Source organism: Arabidopsis lyrata, assembly GCF_000004255.2.
Source record: "Arabidopsis lyrata subsp. lyrata unplaced genomic scaffold ARALYscaffold_6, whole genome shotgun sequence".
In the NCBI taxonomy this organism is placed as follows: domain Eukaryota; kingdom Viridiplantae; phylum Streptophyta; class Magnoliopsida; order Brassicales; family Brassicaceae; genus Arabidopsis; species Arabidopsis lyrata.
The window spans coordinates 24,350,558-24,368,964 of record NW_003302550.1 but is presented as its reverse complement, the minus strand read 5'-3'; the positions used below and the strand labels follow the sequence as shown (position 1 = coordinate 24,368,964).

Below are 18,407 nucleotides of genomic sequence, written 5' to 3'. Positions count from 1 at the left end.
TATAGTTCTTTGGCAAAAAATATAAAAACAAGGAAATCAAAAGATCCTTGAAAAAATTTAGGTAGATTTTATCGCAAGCCTATACGCCATTAACTTTTGAAAATTGCGTCTGATTCTTCTAGAGGTGATGATGTTTTTGGTTTCTCGATCGATGCATTTGAAAATGTGGCAGGAGGTATCGATGTCAAATTGTGGAGGACGTTCTTGCGCTGTTTCCATATGTGGAAGATGGTTGCATGTACTGCTAACTTCCGGAGGATTGAAGGAATTATTTATTTTGTTAGACTGTCTAAAATTATATGATGATTGACTAATGAAAAACAATTTTAAAAATACTACGGGATTAAGGTAAGTAAAAATATAAAGTAGATGACACGAAAATATTATTTGAGAAGCAAATGAATGTGTGTGTCTCGCATTACGTAAAATGCTGAAAGCCCTTCGACAAAAAACAATTACGTAAAATGCTGAAATTGTTATGAATAATTATATGTAATATATGGATGTTCATTATATGGCCTATTAGTAGTTCTAGAATACCTAATTTTTAACCTAAACCCTAATGTTGTATCTCTATATATATGTTGTATCTTGTACAATTGATCAATAACAGAGAGAGCAATTCCCTAAAACTTCTTTGTTCATAAGAGAAATTTGTTTTTTGACAATTAATAATTGTTTATTCACCCCTATGGAATTTAGATTAAGACGATACATAATGGGCGTATGTAGAAATATTTGTACAGAAAATAAAATTAATACATTATTTACGGTTCAAATACATAAATATAATTGTTATGACTTTTATAACTAAGTCATATTGTATTAGATTAATACACTTAAGTCATATTAAATTTAATGGATATCTAAATAAATAATTACATACATTAATAAAATATTTAAATATTATATAGAACAATTTGATAGATAAAGTTTAACAATATTTTATCACATGACTATATATACATATATATATATATATTGATTATTTTTCAAATTAACTTTGTGATTATTCTGATGGAAAGTTTAACTTACTCACTTTTTTGGTTTATTATTTAAACTACTGAGTTTGAATCCGAATTTAATTTAAAGGTTCCTTTGAAAATGATCTACGTGAAGATCCTGAGCTGGAACTGTCAGGGAATAGGGGCTGAACTGACAGAGAATTTTTTAAAGGATTTATGGAGGGAGCACAAGCCGGATATTTCATTTTTATCGGAAACAAAAAATGTCTTCCTTATTTACAGAAATTTCAAACTTCTTTTGGTTTTAATAATTTGTAATCAGTTGATCCTCGCGCGCGGTGCTAGTGGAGGATTAGCCTTATTTGATAATAATGAAATAAAATTGGAGATTCTTTATGCATGCAATCGAATTATTGATGTTAAAACATTTTTTGGGAAACAATTAGTGTTTATGTCATTCGTTTATGGGGATCCTGTTGCCACAAAACGCGAAATTGTATGGGATAAAATAACAGAGTTGGGTTCTAACAGGAAAAAACCATGGCTAATGGTAGGTGGTGATTTCAATGAGTTGACCAGAAATCATGAGAAAACAGGTGGTAATTTAAGATCAGCAGCTTCCTTTGTTCAGCTTCTTTTGTTCCTTTCAGTCTTATGATTTGAAATAACGGTATGCTAGAATTTCTATGCTATGGTGAACAACTTTCATGGAGAGGTAATAGGAACCAACAGATAGTCAGGTGGAGACTAGATCGGGCATTGGGAAATGAGGATTGCATAACTTATTTCCTTATTCAAAAGTGGATTATTTGGATATGATTGGATCTGATCATCGACCAATTTTATTGAGTTGTGGGAAAAATTTGGGTAGGAAAAAACGACAATTTAGATTTGATAAAAGATGGGTTGGAAATGATGGTCTTAATGAGGCCATAAATTCATGTTGGAATCGAACAAGAAATTTTAGAATTCCTGTTTTTGTGGATAAAATAAAGAATTGTAGGAATTCCATATCATTGTGGAGGAAAAATAATATTCCCACCGGTCAGGCCAATATTTCTTCGCTTAAGATGGCTTTAGAAGAAGCAAAGAATGATGACTTGATTCCGCAAGAGGAAATAAAAAGAATCAAAAATAAATTAAAGGAAGCTTATCATGAGGAGGAAATTTATTGGAAACAGAAGAGCAGAAATTTTTGGTTAAAAGTTGGGGATAAAAATACCAAATATTTTCATGCATCTACAAAAAAAAGAAGGGCAAGAAATAAGATTTCAGGTCTATATGGACCTAATGACGTTTGGGAGGAATCAGAAAGAGGGATGGAGGAGATAGCAACCAATTATTTTAAAGAAATTTTTAAGGTCTCTAATACGAATGGAATTGCTGAGATGGTAAATGAAATGCCTCCAATTATTACGGAAAATATGAACAAGGAACTAACCAAGCAGGTATCCGAAACAGAAGTTAGGAAAGCTTTATTTTCTATGCATCCAGAAAAGACTCCAGGCCGGCCCAGATGGTATGAGAACATTATTTTATCAAAGGTTTTGGCATTCCTTAAAGGAAGATTTGGTAGGTTTGGTCAGAGATTTTTTTCCGGACAGGAAGTTTCGATAAGAGAATAAATGAAACAAATATTTGTCTAATTCCAAAGACGGAAAGGCCACAGAGGATGGCAGAGTTTAGGCCAATAAGTCTCTGCAATGTGAGCTACAAGATAAGTTCAAAAATTCTTTGCTTCAGGCTTAAATACATTTTACCTCGGCTAGTCTCTGAAACACAATCTGCTTTCATTTCAGGGAGATTTATAACAGACAACATCTTACTAGCTCAGTAAATGTTTCATGGTTTACGGACTAATAGAATGTGTAGAACAGATTTTTTGGCAATTAAAACAGATATGAGCAAAGCATATAATAGGATAGAATGGGACTTTTTAGAGGCGGTATTGACTCGGTTGGGATTCAACTCTAATTGGGTTCCTTGGATCATGTGGAGTGTTAGCTCGGTCTCGTACCATGTTTTATTGAATGGGGAACCTAGAGGCAATATCATTCCTAGTAGAGGTTTACGGCAAGGTGATCCTTTATCGCCTTGTTTGTTTATTTTATGTACGAAGGTAATGATTGCAAATATTAACAAGGCGGGAAAAGAAAAAAAGCTGACCGGAATTAAGATAGCGAAAAGAAGCCCATCAATTTCACATCTACTCTTTGCCGATGATAGTCTCTTTTTCTGTAAAGCGGATTCAGAGCAATGCAAAACGGTGATGGATATTATTGGGAATTATGGTAAAGCTTCAGGACAAGAGATAAATCTCAGTAAATCATCGGTTATGTTTGGTAGGCGCGTAGCAAACCAAAAAAGAGATCAACTTTAAAACATCCTTGGATAACTAAGGAATGTTGCATGGGTACATGTTTGGGTATACCAGAGAGCTTAGGAGGCTAAAAAAGTAAAATCTTTAATTATGTCTGGAAAAGACTTAATAAACGGATTAATGGCTGGTCAGCAAAATTTTTGTCGAAAGGTGGGAAAGAGACAATGATCAAATCAGTGTCTTTGGCACTCCTAACCTATGTTATGTCTTGTTTTAAACTCCCTCAAGAGTTAACTTCTAAGTTAACAAATGCTATTTCTAATTACTGGTGGAGTTCCAATGGGCGAGATCGTGGGATTCATTGGATAGCATGGGAGAAAATGTGTAAGGATAAAGAAGATGGAGGCTTAGGTTTTCATTCCCTAGACATTTTTAATGATGCCATGTTGGCTAAACAGTACTGGCGCTTAATTCAATATTCGAATTCTTTACTAGCTCGAGTGCTAAAAGGTAGATACTTCAGGAATATTCATCATTTACAGGCAAAAAAATCAAATTCTCCATCATTTGGATGGAAGAGTATTTTTTCAACTAAAGGATTAGTTGAAGTGGGAGCTAGATGATCATTAGGCTCGGGTTTCAATATATCGGTATGGCGAGATCCTTGGATTCCTGATGTTAACCCAAGGCCTGCAAATGAAAGAGGAATTTTTTTACTTCCAAGTTTGATGGTTAACCATTAAATTAATCCAGTTACTAAAAAATGGCACTTTCCCATTTTACAAGAATATATGAATCCAGTGGATATTCAGCTTATTAGGAGACTGACTATTAGCCGAGTTTCTAAGCAAGATAGGCTTATCTTGCATCATACAAAATCAGGAAGATATACAGTAAAATCAGGCTATCGGGTTGCTAAAGAGGTGATAGAAACGATCGAATGGGGCCCAAATTATAAGGCTCTACAAGCACAGGCTTGGAAAGTCAAAGCCCCTCCAAAAATACAATATTTCTTATGGCAAATTGCTTCGGGATCCTTAGCAGTTAATTCAAAATTAGTACATCGAGGGATTCGATGTGATATTCTCTGTAAACGGTGTGAGACGGCAGAGGAAACAATAAATCATGCTTTATTTGAGTGCTCTCATTCTCAGAAAGTATGGGACTTATCCGATATACCTATGGTATCAGGTAGATTTCCTCTAACTTCGGAATTCTCAAATCTAGATTATCTTTATTGGAGACTTCCATCTAATCTAAAAAGGGGAGAGAAAACATATAGTTATGCTTGGATTATGTGGTTCATATGGAAAGATAGGAATAAAAAGATATTTAAAGGATTACAATCTGAACCCACATATATTTTAAATCTTGCTTTGAGTGAAAAATTAATGTGGGACGAAGCTCAGGTGGATCCGATCGAAACTAATCCTATTACGGAAACTTTGGAATGCCCAGTTCAATCGATAAGATGTCGGTTTGATGACTCTTGGAAAATTTCGGATCCAACTATGAGTTTAGGATAGTGTTGTTTGCAAGGAAATGATCAATCGATTCTGTTCGGTGCAAAGTGCCTACGGAGGTGTCCTTCCCCCTTCATTCGGAGATGCAAGCGTTAATTTGGGCTATGAAGAATATCTTTTCAAGAAGAATAGATTGCCAGGCGTTTGAAACAGATTGTTCAGAGTTAGTCTCGATGATACAGTCCCCTGATGAATGGCCCGCTTTCTCCAATCTGCTAGACAAATTTGGTTTTTTCCGTGTCTCTTTCCCCTTCTTCTCGCTCTCTCTTATTCTACGTTTATGTAATGTTAAAGCGGACTGCTTAGCCCGTTCTTCTACACTTTTATTTTCTGAAGTTTCTTTTGTAGACACTTATCCTCCTAATTGGGCAACTAATCAAGGAGATTTTTATTAATTAATGTAAGGTTGACAAAAAAAAATGATCTACCACCAGTAAACTAAAATATCATTTTAACAATCACTAGAAACAAGCTACATAAGTTGATGTTCTAAAATAAGGTCTTTACGGCCGTATATACGGCGTATATACGCTGTACATTGGGAAGGTGTACTGTATTATGACTATACAGTTGTTTAATATGGTGAAAGCTATAAGTCCGTATATACGGCGTATATACGGTGAATTCCGCATATACGGCGCTTTTTAAAAAAAAATGCTCAAAAATAAAAACTATGGCATTTTATTAATGTTTGAAAAATGATTTAACAAAATTATTAATTTGGCTCTCAAAAAATTAATCATAATAATTAACTATAAAATAACTTTATTGTAATTCTTTTCTATTATTTTTATGCTTACTAGTTATTTAAAATTTTAAAAATATTTTGTAAAGTTAAATTTTTTTTATTTTTTTTATTCATGTATAGTATTCATCATGTTACTATATTTATGTTTTATTATTATTATAATTATGTAACTATATTTGAATATTTTGATAAATTATAATATATATATATATATATATATATATATATTTATCTTAAAAATATATTCACCGTATAGTCTCCGCATACGGTGTTCTAGCATACGCATAGCGTATAGCGTATTCTAGAACACTAATACACTGAGGCTAACAAAAAAATATATCCTATGTGGCAACCACCCACAAACTTTATTATAAATATAAGTAGATGGGAAGGCGTGTGGTTGCCAAACGCAAAGAAAAACATTCGACATTACAGAAAACAAAAACTATAAAAAAATCTTAATTAATAAAATAAAATATTCAGAGAGAGAGAGAGGGAGAGAGATTGAGAGGGATGGTGAAGGAAGAACAATGGGCACCAGTAATAGTAATGTTAATATCAAGTGTTGCAATGGGATCAGTGAACGCTCTCGTTAAGAAAGCACTTGATGTTGGTGTTAACCATATGATCTTTGGTGCTTATAGAATGGCTATTTCTGCTCTAATCTTGGTTCCGTTTTCTTTTATTTGGGAGAGGTATGAACATTTTGATTCTTATGCGTCAAAACTCAGATTTTGAAACCATCTTTAATTACATACTTTTTTTCTAGTATGGCTTATGTCCAAAAAAAACGTTCTCTGGCTATGTTCTCGTATTTTTATAAGAAATATGTATGATTCAAAATTTCAACTACGTATAAATTGTTACCATTACAATAATAAAATAGCTGTTTTCATTCATATATGATTTGATCATTATATGTTAAAGTTCAGACTACTCTTGATTTTTTCTCCATATATGATTTGATTTTTATGCGTCAATATTTAAACTGTCCATGATTGTTTAAACTTTTCGAATTACAGTAATACAACATCAACATCTATTCTTTTCATGTGCCATTTGATCTGTTAAAATCCAAACGTTATGTAATGTTGATATATATCAACTTTTCTATTTTTTTGTTATTGAGACATGATGAAACTAAGTTTTAATATTATTGGATATCCTCTCATGTATGTATGTATGTATATAAAAGTTATAAGTTTTTATTATCTTGTTGTAAGTAATGAAGTTTATGATACCAAAAAAAAGAAAGTAATGAAGTTAATTTGCTCTTTAAATGAGTTTGTTATAGGAAAACAAGGCCACAGCTAACGCTCATGCTTTTGTGCGAACATTTCATCAGCGGATTACTTGGGTTTGTCCTTTTCACTTGTTCTGGTTATATACTCCATTACGCAATTTCCTCTCTTTTTTTAATGATTTAATTTACTTTTAAAAAGAAGAAAAAACAAATAATAGAGCTGTCCAACACGTTATCTCTTATTAATTACAAGCTTTACTTTTTTTTTTCGTTTATTTATGTATGGTTTTTATTAATACCGCACGCAGGGCAAGTTTGATGCAATTTTTCTTTTTACTTGGACTATCGTACACGTCAGCAACTGTTTCGATGGCTCTAGTTAGCATGTTACCTGCTATCACCTTTGCGTTAGCCCTTATTTTCAGGTAGTGCAACTAATTTAATTAGTAATTAAAACAAACAAAAAATAACTTTCATAAAAAAAATTTAACAGGATAGAGAATGCGCAAAACCTGAAGAGCAAAGCAGGTGTTCTCAAAGTAATGGGAACCCTAATTTGCATAATGGGAGCTATGTTATTGACATTTTACAAAGGCCCAGAGTTATCAAACCCGCATTCTCATCCACGAGCTCTTCACAACAACAACACGTTACATAACAACGGTCACGACCAAACAAAGAAATGGCTTCTAGGCTGTCTTTATTTGATCATTGGGACAGTGTTGTTGTCTCTATGGATGTTGTTTCAAGGGAAATTAAGCTTTAAGTATCCTGGAAATAAATACTCAAGCACTTGTCTCATGTCAGTCTTTGCTTCATTTCAATGTGCTATTTTGAGTCTTTACAAGAGTAGAGACGTCAAAGATTGGATTATAGAAGATAAATTCGTCATTTTCATCACCCTTTACGCTGTAAGTTTTTCCCGTCTTCTTTTCATTAGATATAATATATACTCATAAAATGCATGGGCACTAAAAAAGAAGAGTTAGAAGTTTGCTTCTTTGATATCTAAATGTCATCTTTAAGCCTAGTCATCTTATCTATTGTGACCCTTTTCTAAAAGCTCCTCGTAATTTATAATCTCTTCTTTCTTATAAATCTCCTTTTTAGTTTTTTCGTTGATTTTTGTTTTCAAACCAGTCATATATATCATTTCAAAGTATAATTCTATTTTTTTCTAGTTAACAGATTAGGTTATTGAGATAAATCGGTATATCTTTTCGTCATTTTTTTCACTCCATGTGCTTAATTTATTTTATTACATATATACTTGCTATAAAAATAGATGGAATGTGCTTAATTTCACATGTAATCCTTTTTTGATACATCCTTTTCATATTCATTTTTCAAACGCTGTTATAGTAATTTATAAGATATTTTCAACAGTTTATATGATTATTTATAACACTATTAATTATAAAAAGGTTTGATTAAATTGATGAAAAATAAAATAGGGAATAGTGGGACAAGCGATGTCGACAGTGGTAACGTCATGGTCCATAAAAATGACAGGAGCAGTTTTCGTCTCAACATTCAGCCCCGTCAGTCTCGTCGCGGCTACCTTATTCGACTTCCTCATCTTACACTCTCCTTTATACCTCGGCAGGTTTCATTCTCAAATCATCTCATATAGTGTATAGTATAGACTATAAAGTCGATCCAAGCATGCACTGATACGTTTATATTTTTAAAAATGCAGCATACTTGGATCGCTAGTGACTATAACAGGCCTTTACGTGTTTCTCTGGGGAAGGAAGATTGAGACAGATCAGTCTGTTTCGACGACTCTGAACAGTTCCCAGTTTTGTCAGAATAATGAAAACGAAGACCATATAATAACAAATCATAAGGATACTAATTTGCCCGTTTGACATATTATTTATATATATAGAGGTAGATATATATATATATATTGGCTATCATAATCGTGATAGTACTGTCATTGGTCAGCTCTATATTGTAAGACTTATGTTCTTATGTATTTCCAACTTATTCGGAGCTAGTGTGATAGTTTAATTCACTCAATGGGGACTCCAAAGAATTAAAGATAATTACTCAATGTAATTTACCAGTTGGATTGGTTTATAATCGGAAATAAAAGAGAGAGAGGTCCAGACCGAATTAATTAACCAGTTGGATTAGTTTGTCATTATGTTACATTAAGTTGATTTCAATGATTATTACATTTTACTTAATTAAAAATATGTATATGTTTATTTGAAAGTTTACCAACTGTAAATTACAATGTGCTTAAATTACCAAAAAAAGAAAATAAATTAAGTTGATTTTAATGTGCTTAATTACTAAAAAAAAGTTTTACATTAAGTTGATTTTAATATTTAAGCACATTAAGCGAAAGTTTACCAACTGTAAATTTTTCTTTTGGTAATTTAAATTGAAAATCTCTTTTATATGTTTTAATAGCTAAAAAATATCATTGCCTCGATTAGGTCTCATCTCTAATGTGATTAGAACCACAATTTGATTTACTTTTTGAAAGGTATTAAAATCATTACCTAACATATAAAGTTCAGTAATGTGTCTATCTAAGTAGGTCTCGTCATCGGCTTCGCAGCCTTAATTCGCTCTATGAGTCATTTTCCACTAATAAGATAAGTTGATGCACTCATGCACACATACTCAGATTCCAATAGCTTCTTATATCCACCAATGGCATTGTAATTAGAATTTTAAAAAGATATACGAAGAAGTTAGAAGTAAATTCACAAAATAATATAGCAGACAAGTTTCTTTTGGTGTCACGTGTAATAGTTTGATTTAGTGATCAATTCCAACAATTTTACCTAAACCCTAAACTCCTATGTATATATTATTCCAAATGTTATACGAAATATACCGAAAATTGCAAATTGGAACTCATAAGCCAATGGTTTAAAAAGGTTGATATCAACGTACGGTTTTAGTATTACTGCTAGCTTGCAGCAATGCAATCACGCATATTCAAATTGGATATAATAAAAATTTGGAAAAAAAAAAAGTGTTACGCTAGGGAACATGCATATCTTAACACAAAATGACAGTTTACATTTGATGCAAATAACGCAAATATACAACTTTTGAAGCTAAGCAAGACATGTTTTGTAAAAACTTCACCATCTACACAAAGAAAAAAAAATTCACGACCCAAGATTTTTCAAATCTCACGAAAATAACAAGAAACCCACAAAACCAACTTCTTAAATAGTGCTCTGCAGATTTTTTCTGTATCCCTCTAGGCTTTCTTTCACCTTTAATAACACATCAATTTTCAACAAATAAATCTCAACGAAACCTAATAATATGAGGTATAACAACAAAAACTAATCAAATTATAGAATAAAATTAAGATCCCACAAAGTTTTACTCGAAACAATAATCAACACTGATGCAACAAAACAATCGGAGACAACAATCGGATTTAATAGAAACAATAATCCCCACACTCAAACAAATCGGAGATTTTGTGAACAGTCTCTTCGATTTCGATTTGCCAAACTCGCCGATTAGAGCTTCTCCTCGTCGCCGTGGACACCCCGCGTCGGTGGAGATGCTGAGATAGCTCCGGTAGGACGGCCGGAGGTCATAAACATTGCTGGAGTCTCCAATGTTCCGATTGAAGTTTCCCAAAATCGGCTCTCGTTTCTCTGTTTTCGCGATTTGAGAGAGAGAGAAAGAAAGAGAGAAAAAATCCCTTTCATTTAACTAAGAAACGTTTAATTTTGTCTCTTAACTAAGAAACGTTTCTTAGATTAAAATTAACAAGATTTTTCATTTAATTTAATTCACCGTTAATGATGGTCTAATGTCGCTTAATTTCTCCATTTTAGAGATAAGGCTCGCGTCTTAACCGGACTGACCGGCCCGAAACTGTTAGGCCACGATTGGGCCGATGGTCAGATTAATTTTGAATGGTATTCTAGATACAAATTTAAAGTGTAGTGTCAACTCTGACCCAAAAACTGTAATGATAACAAACTTATTGGTTTATGTTTGTGTGAATGAAAAAAGCCGGTTATAAATTTATAATCATAAGAAAAAATATACTAAAATGCTTAAATAACGTATAATCAAAAACAAAGCTCCTAAAACATAAGAGAAATAATTTAGTGTTTTTACGGTTTCCTTATACTTCAACAAGATCTGTTTTTATAAAAATGTTTATCAAAAGCGGTGTGGGCATTTAATTAATTGTTAAAATTTAAAGGTGAGGAAATCAGACGAAAGTCGGGAGATGTAAAATATTACATTTTATATTTTTTTGGAGAAAGATCCAACATTGGAAAGATGGGAAAAGACTTGAGTAGTATATAAGGAATTTGGGCTATATAAGGAATTTGGGCCAATCCACTCATTGCCAACTGGTTTTGAGTTGGAAGCACATGAAACTTAACATGGTATCAGAGCCCGATCATACGCTAACCCATTAATTCGGCCCGGAATGTGGCCTGATCACCCCCATTAATTGATAGCCTAAAAGAAGGCTCAATTCTATCGAGATAGCTAGAAGAGCATTATCTCGAGGGGGTGTGTGGAGAAAGATCCCACATTGGAAAGATGGGAAAGGACTTGAATAGTATATAAGAGATTTTGGCCAATCCACTCATTACCAATTGGTTTTGAGTTAGAAGCGTATGAAACTTAACATATTTAATAATAAAAATAGTATACGGAGGTTATGATGATTATGATAATATGCATGTAAAATGTTAAAATCTTTTGATAGGTATAGTTTACAAATGAAATAAGTTCCAGAGTCGAAATCATATTTGAATTACATAAAAATTTAAATGATCGCTATAAGAGCTTTAATCATATAATGTTGGATTTCAAACTCTATTAGTGAAGCACTATAAATATAAGAACCAGTTACAATTAATTTTGGTAAAGTATCTAAGATTAACTATTAAATGGCACTATACTTTAGTTAGAATTATATTCTATTTAAAGCCACTCTCAAATAACATTTTTATGAGTTTTTTGTTTAGACATACCTTTCTAAAGTGTTTTCTATTTCATGTTAAATTAGAAGAAAAACAAGTTTCTGAATTAAAATAAAGACGAATAGTTGGTCATATATATTACTATATATATATATATAGTTGGTCATATATTTATAATATAACGGATCAAAACTATATATATAATCTCTTTCAATTACAACACATGTGTGTGTGAAAAGAGTTAAATATTGATTTGACTATTATGTTCACAAAATACATTAACTCAATTTGATAAAATGGACATGATAGTCTAGGAACGATCACGTTCGAGATGTTACAGTGTCTTGCTGAATTCGGTATACGACCGAAGTCATGCCACTTCGTTTATATCATAAGGCATTTTCAATCTCTTTTTTTTTTGTCTGCCAAAAAATAAAGCCCAATAGTTTTTAGTTATTGCCGATAACTCCGTTATATTTATATGCAAATTGTGCTCTCATTTAGTGCTGCAAATAAGCCCATTATCTTTCGAAGAAATCATATTGGCCGACTAGCTATAATTTTACTTGAAAGAAATAAAAAAGCTTTATCTCACTTTAACTTTCCTTTACTTTTCCAAAAGAAGACTAAAGCCAACATGATCAAATCAGTGGGAAAGAAAAACATAAAGAACAAAAAAAATGAAAATGAAAAGTAAGAAACGACATAACTAGATTTTATATAACAAATTTACTTAACCAAAACAACAATATTATAAATTGGATCGAAAAAACTTGAATTTTATTAACAAATTGTAGTGTTCAACCAGTTGAATAATGTTTGGTTAATGACATAAAAACCAATATCAATTATGAAAAATTAAATTAAAATCTGGCTCAGCTTTGTGTCTCTGTCGGACGAGTGATACAAGATTATTTGTAATCAGTACATATCATAAATACCATGTATGTAATTTTAATAGCAATAAAAAAAACACTAATGACCATATAATAAATAATATGTTACCGTAAAACATTTAAGCATAACACTTTTGCTTGTGATAGACTGATGACCATCTGACAATATTTAGTATTCTCACGTAACTCATTTGGGTTATATGCTAATAAAAACTAGAGCCCTAATTTAAACCTAATGTTATATCTTTGCAAATCCCCCCCCCCCCAAAAAAAAAAAAGGTTTGCACACATGAGTGCATGTTAGAGGTCCAGTGGAAATTACTAAAAAGGGTAAAAGCCTAGCTTTTTAACAGTTTCAAATACATTTCCCAAAATAGATAAAATGCTTAAGATGAGATGTCACCTAGATTCCTACATCTCTAGCAACTTCTGTATATTTAGTGAATTTTAATAGTTTTTCAAAGAAAATCTTATTTTTAAAATCTGTGTTAAAAAACGCTCTTATGCTCTTCGATAACTAGAGTTTGGAAAAGAAAAAAAAAAACAATTTAGATCAAATATGATCACATATTTAGAAAACAAAAGGTATCTATATTTATTTTTTAAGTATCTATTACATTTGAGTAAATCCTGAACTAAGAGGTTATCCATGTAAAAAACTTAAGTTTTCAAATATTTAAAGCGTTTACAATTACTAATACAAAAACAATCAATTAATTGATGACCACGACAACTAGAGTAAATTACATACCATTTCACTACTATGGTTTATCAAAAATTCAATGTTAACACTCTTTTGACTAAATTGTATGAATTCTTAGTCAAATTTGTCTATTTTTTTTTATAATAGCTAGAAAGTAGAATTTATTCATTTCATTTATAAACTACAGTCTACAGATAACAGAATAAGAATAATTAAACGTGAGGGAAAGCAAAGTTAGAAATTTACCATTATAGTTTGTTCTGTTCGTATATAAATATAGAATTTATAATATAGTTTCATTTTTTTTTTTTTTGAAAAAATAATATAGTTTCATTTTTAGTAAAGAATTAACGTACTGCATGAAGCATACGAACTATCGGTTACAATAAGAGAGAAATATTCTTTTAATAAAAATGTTCATCGTCTACGTCAATGTCATGATCTGTCTAACTCATCGAGAAACTTGTGGGTTGCGGCAATCAAAAGAGAAACAGGAGAAGCTTTAGTTTTTACAAATTCTTACTTTATTCTAAAATAAATAAAAATTAAAATACAAATAACTAATATATGACTACTGACTAGTGAACAAAATCTCTATATATACCAGTTTCTTCTTCCTTCAATCATTCATATACACAAACCCCCTTAGAGAAACACAAACAGAAAAAAAAAAAAAAAAAAAAAAAAAAAAAAAAAAAAAGAAAGGAAGAGAGAGATTAGCTATTAACTTATTCATAATACGTAATTACTTTTTCTTGTTAGTAGTCGACTAGTAAATTAAGAATGGGTTACTGCGATGGTAAATGGACACCGGTGATTATCATGGTTATGATTAATTCGGCGCTGGGTTTAGGTAACGCTTTGGTTAAAATAGTACTCGATGGTGGTGTTAACCATATGGTTATCGCAACATATCGTCTCGCTATTTCTACCGTATTTTTGGCACCAATCGCATATTTTTGGGAACGGTAATATATTATATTCATTAATTTTTTAACAAAAATTATAATCAATAATTAACTTTGTTCTTGATGATATATATTTTTGTAATGATTAATGATAAAATTGACTCATTATTTGCTTTTAGGAAAACAAGACCGAAACTTACGCTCAACATCTTGGTTCAGCTTTTCTTCAGTGCTCTTGTTGGGTTCGTTCTTTTTTTTTGCCCGGAACTCCTAATAGCTGCAGGAATAATAAGGAAATATTATAAACAAAAATAGGATGGCTATTTCAAAAATTAAGAAAAATAAACCATTTTGTTTAGATTTTTCGATTAAGAATTTAAGATTTAAGAGTTACAATTTTGGAATTCGGATTTATTAGTCTTGAAAAAGAGAGACAATTTTTTTTAATTAGATAGAAAACTTAGAATGTTTTCATAACTATCCCGTTGTTGTATTATATCCTAACCGATTTTCAGTCTAATTAGAACTTTTTTTGTACTGAAATATAATTATATTTTAGGGCAAGTTTGACTCAGTATTTCTTCCTATTGGGGCTGTCATACACATCGGCTACGTTAGCTTGTGCTTTTATTAGCATGACACCTGCGGTTACATTCGTTATGGCTCTAATATTCAGGTAAACTAAATGTCTAATATTTCAATTATAACTTGACAAATTAAGTTTAATACGTAAACCCATTTTTTTTGGGTGTAGGGTAGAGAAGCTAAACATGAAAAGCAAAGCAGGTATGGGGATGGTGATGGGCGCTTTGATATGCATAGGAGGAGCTTTATTATTCACAATGTACAAAGGTCTTCCCTTGACAAAACTTCACAAACTAGAAACCCATCAGTTGATATACAATAAAACAGCAATGAAACCCGAAAATTGGATAATCGGATGCGCACTTCTCTTTGCGGGTAGCAGCTGTTTCGGGTCGTGGATGCTGATACAAGCCAAAGTGAACGAGAAATATCCTTGTCAATACTCGAGTACTGTCGTGTTATCCTTCTTTGGTACCATCCAATGCGCCCTTCTAAGCCTCATAAAATCTCGAGATATCACGGCTTGGATCCTCACAGATAAACTCGATATCATTACCATTATTTACGCCGTAAGTTTTTTAATATTAGTATAAAAAAAAAGACGGTCTTTTTGCAGTACTTGTTTAATTTTATAATTTCTAGTAAAATATAAGTTATGCGGACCTATGTATCACAACGTGTTATAGGGAGCGGTAGCACAAGGAATATGTACGGTGGGAACGTCTTGGTGCATCAGAAAGAGAGGACCTATCTTTACTTCTATTTTTACCCCGGTGGCGCTTATATTCGCAACTCTATTTGATTTCTTGATCCTTGACCGTCAAATTTTCCTTGGAAGGTACGTCGAACTATATATTTACACCAAAAAAAATTATATATAAAACATATGAATTTTGAATGTGAATGTTCTTTTGATATGTGTAGTGTTATCGGATCTGGGGTTGTAATCTTCGGACTATACATATTCTTGTTGGGAAAAGTCAGGCTAATGAAGGAAGAGTGTGAAAAGAAGTTGCCTTGTCGTTTTAATGAGGAAGAAGGAGAAGATGATGAACAATACAAAAAGGGTCATCTTATGGTTGTTCCAATGACTCCTTGATTTGATTAGACTTTTTTATTCCTTCACTTCGTACATTATTTTGTAATACCAGTGACCGGTCATCTTTTGGACTAGTCTAACAACGGCTCAGAAAACTAGTCCACATGTTTCTTCTTTGCAATGTAAAACTTTATTACAATAAAAAAAAAAAAACTTATTTACAATCAAATACTTCTAATTTTGAGTGCCAGAGAAAAAGCTGAAAATAAGATGTGAAAAAGAGAGAGCGGAGGAGTTGATTCAAAGGGATCATGACCAGGTTTGGAGAAGCTCATCGTAACCACTGTAAGTGTGGATGAGATAAGATAAATTGCAGAAAGTAATCGATACAAGAATTTGTTTACGAAGCTTAGTTTTTTCTACTCTCCGGGACCACGTCCAGATTTTGAATTCACTAGAACAAGAAAGCAAATGCAAGCTATTCGTAAACATGTAAACCAAACACAACCCTCTTGATTCACCGCTCCGTTCTATTAACATGAAATCTTAAAGATAAATCTTTACCTTTAACTAAACTCCCATGAGCCTAGATTAAATCAGGATTACCTAACCCTGAGCTAAACTCCCCCTAAGTCTAGACTTCAATTCTCCAAAGTTTCTCTAATGACCACCACACACGAATCGTCACACGGACGTACCAAACGATCACCAAAACACTCCAACACGTACGTCAACACCAACACATAAATAAGCTTGATCACACAAGCACCAACCCGCGAAACTACGTCGCACACGATCACACACAATATCTCACATTGAATCTCTTTTGGGATTTTTTCTTCTCTTTAAATCCACATTCTCATAAGGTCACGTTCCCCTTATATAACAAACAGAAACTTGCACCTCAAATTTCTCCAATCACACATAAGACATGTTTCCAAATTCCATGAGAAAAAGGTTTTTCTTTTTGCCAATTTTTTTTTTCTCTTCAAGCAAACTTCCTTTTTGCTTATATGATTCATTTTGTCTTCAGACAAAGATAATTTTTCTTTTTCTTGACTTAACACACACTCCTAAATCCAAGTACTCGAGCTCCTCATCATCAGTTATGCATCTCAACTTCCTGAATCACTTTTTGTACTACTTCATGTACTATTTCGACGACTAGTAGAGAACACTAAAATAATTGCATCTTCAACCACGATCGACCACCAAGAGTTCAAATGGCTATGAGCTTGTACATCTCACAATTTTGTCGACGGCGTGAGGTTTTGCCATGCATATAACTTGGAAGAGAACAATCGTGTTGCTGGTTTCATTCTGTCATTACGCGATAGGCTATGCTTTGAAGCAAGAAACGAAGCAGAAAAAATGTTTCGGGTATTCGGGTTGGTCTGGTGGTTAAATGAAAACGAGAGAACAAAATTTGGTTGTATTTACTCTTGTTTAAGTTAATTTGTATCTAAATCTTTGTAAATTGACGTATGGTAAATAATAGTCCAATGTCATCATTCCAGAGAGTTAAAGTTGGATAAAGCTGAATCATTATCATCAAACAAAAGGAAAGTTATAATAAATAAGCAAAAAATAAAGTTTAAAACATACTTACTATCTCTAAATTATTCTAGTTTATAGAGTATATAAGTTTATCGTCTATCGATAATAATGAAGTTAACTAGAAAATTCCTAATTTACAAAAAAACTTAATAAACTTTTATTACCTGATTGAACAAAAACAAAAGGTAAAGGTAAAGCTAAACCTTAGATTCTTAAAGTATAATATTAGAAAGATAGAACTACTATGTACTCTCTTGATCTCTTCCACCCAAAATGTATCATATCATATATATATACATAATTCACAAAAAAAGGAGTAGGAATTCGTTCTTTAAATACTTCATTTTCTTATTCATTTTAGTAGGATATATATAAATATATCAACCTTGTTTGTCTCTATGCTTCAGTACTACTACTTGCACAAGTTGTTAAAGAATAGATAAAGAATACTACAAGTCAGGGAGAGAGAGGGGTTTGATTATTAAATAATTAATATATAGTTAATTTCCTAATTAATCTTGGGGTCGATGGAAAATGGGCACCATTGATCATGATAATTACTATTACTAGTATTAACATGAATACATGATTAATTGTGGGACTGGTTAACGCATTAATTAAGATAACTCTTGCTGGAGGCATATAAATCATATGGTTAATACTTACTAACTAGGATATGACCCGCGGTACACCGCGGGTTAATTATTTGATTTTTTTATTTTTATAAATTGATGAATTTATTGTGTATAATATTTTTTGTTGTATACCGCGGGTAACATGCGTTGTATCTAAAATAAAAAATTTTAAGTTGTATTTGTTTTGTTTAGTGTTTAAGATTGTATAATTGTATTTTGATTTGTTATTTATAGGATTTCACCTGTGGTATATTGTCTCGTATTAATATTGACCCAAACCCGTCCAACCATATAATCTAAAATGAAATTAAACATCATTTTGTTATTTTTTTAATAACACTTTTA

General features: G+C 31.9%; 2 protein-coding genes across 3 annotated transcripts; both read left to right on the top strand.

Annotated features, from left to right (window-relative positions):
* Positions 1-5,959: 5,959 nt before the first annotated feature.
* Positions 5,960-8,928, top strand: LOC9311050 (WAT1-related protein At4g01430). Of its 2 annotated transcripts, none has more exons than XM_021020212.1 (6): positions 5,960-6,251; positions 6,851-6,913; positions 7,108-7,224; positions 7,293-7,710; positions 8,254-8,401; positions 8,499-8,928. In XM_021020212.1, the coding sequence occupies exons 1-6, from the start codon at positions 6,070-6,072 to the stop codon at positions 8,513-8,515; spliced, it is 945 nt and encodes a 314-aa protein (XP_020875871.1). In that variant the 5' UTR covers positions 5,960-6,069; the 3' UTR covers positions 8,516-8,928. The 2 variants fall into 2 exon arrangements, with proteins under 2 accessions (XP_020875871.1, XP_002874983.1); XM_002874937.2 differs by having other exon boundaries at positions 8,254-8,405.
* Positions 8,929-13,999: 5,071 nt separating this feature from the next.
* LOC9311049 (WAT1-related protein At4g01440) lies at positions 14,000-16,099 on the top strand. Its single transcript, XM_021023371.1, has 6 exons — positions 14,000-14,306; positions 14,426-14,488; positions 14,806-14,922; positions 15,001-15,400; positions 15,518-15,669; positions 15,756-16,099. The coding sequence occupies exons 1-6, from the start codon at positions 14,122-14,124 to the stop codon at positions 15,928-15,930; spliced, it is 1,092 nt and encodes a 363-aa protein (XP_020879030.1). The 5' UTR covers positions 14,000-14,121; the 3' UTR covers positions 15,931-16,099.
* Positions 16,100-18,407: the final 2,308 nt, after the last annotated feature.

What these genes read in the sequence shown, in the direction of transcription:
- LOC9311050 (XM_002874937.2), top strand. Translation starts at nt 6,070, where the DNA reads ATGGTGAAGGAAGAACAATGGGCACCAGTAATAGTAATGTTAATATCA. An exon ending in TTTTCTTTTATTTGGGAGAG is followed by an intron (nt 6,252 to 6,850) that starts GTATGAACATTT and finishes AGTTTGTTATAG; the next exon opens with GAAAACAAGGCCACAGCTAA. An exon ending in TCTCCTTTATACCTCGGCAG is followed by an intron (nt 8,406 to 8,498) that starts GTTTCATTCTCA and finishes TTAAAAATGCAG; the next exon opens with CATACTTGGATCGCTAGTGA.
- LOC9311049 (XM_021023371.1), top strand. Translation starts at nt 14,122, where the DNA reads ATGGGTTACTGCGATGGTAAATGGACACCGGTGATTATCATGGTTATG. An exon ending in GTTATGGCTCTAATATTCAG is followed by an intron (nt 14,923 to 15,000) that starts GTAAACTAAATG and finishes TTTTGGGTGTAG; the next exon opens with GGTAGAGAAGCTAAACATGA. An exon ending in TCATTACCATTATTTACGCC is followed by an intron (nt 15,401 to 15,517) that starts GTAAGTTTTTTA and finishes AACGTGTTATAG; the next exon opens with GGAGCGGTAGCACAAGGAAT.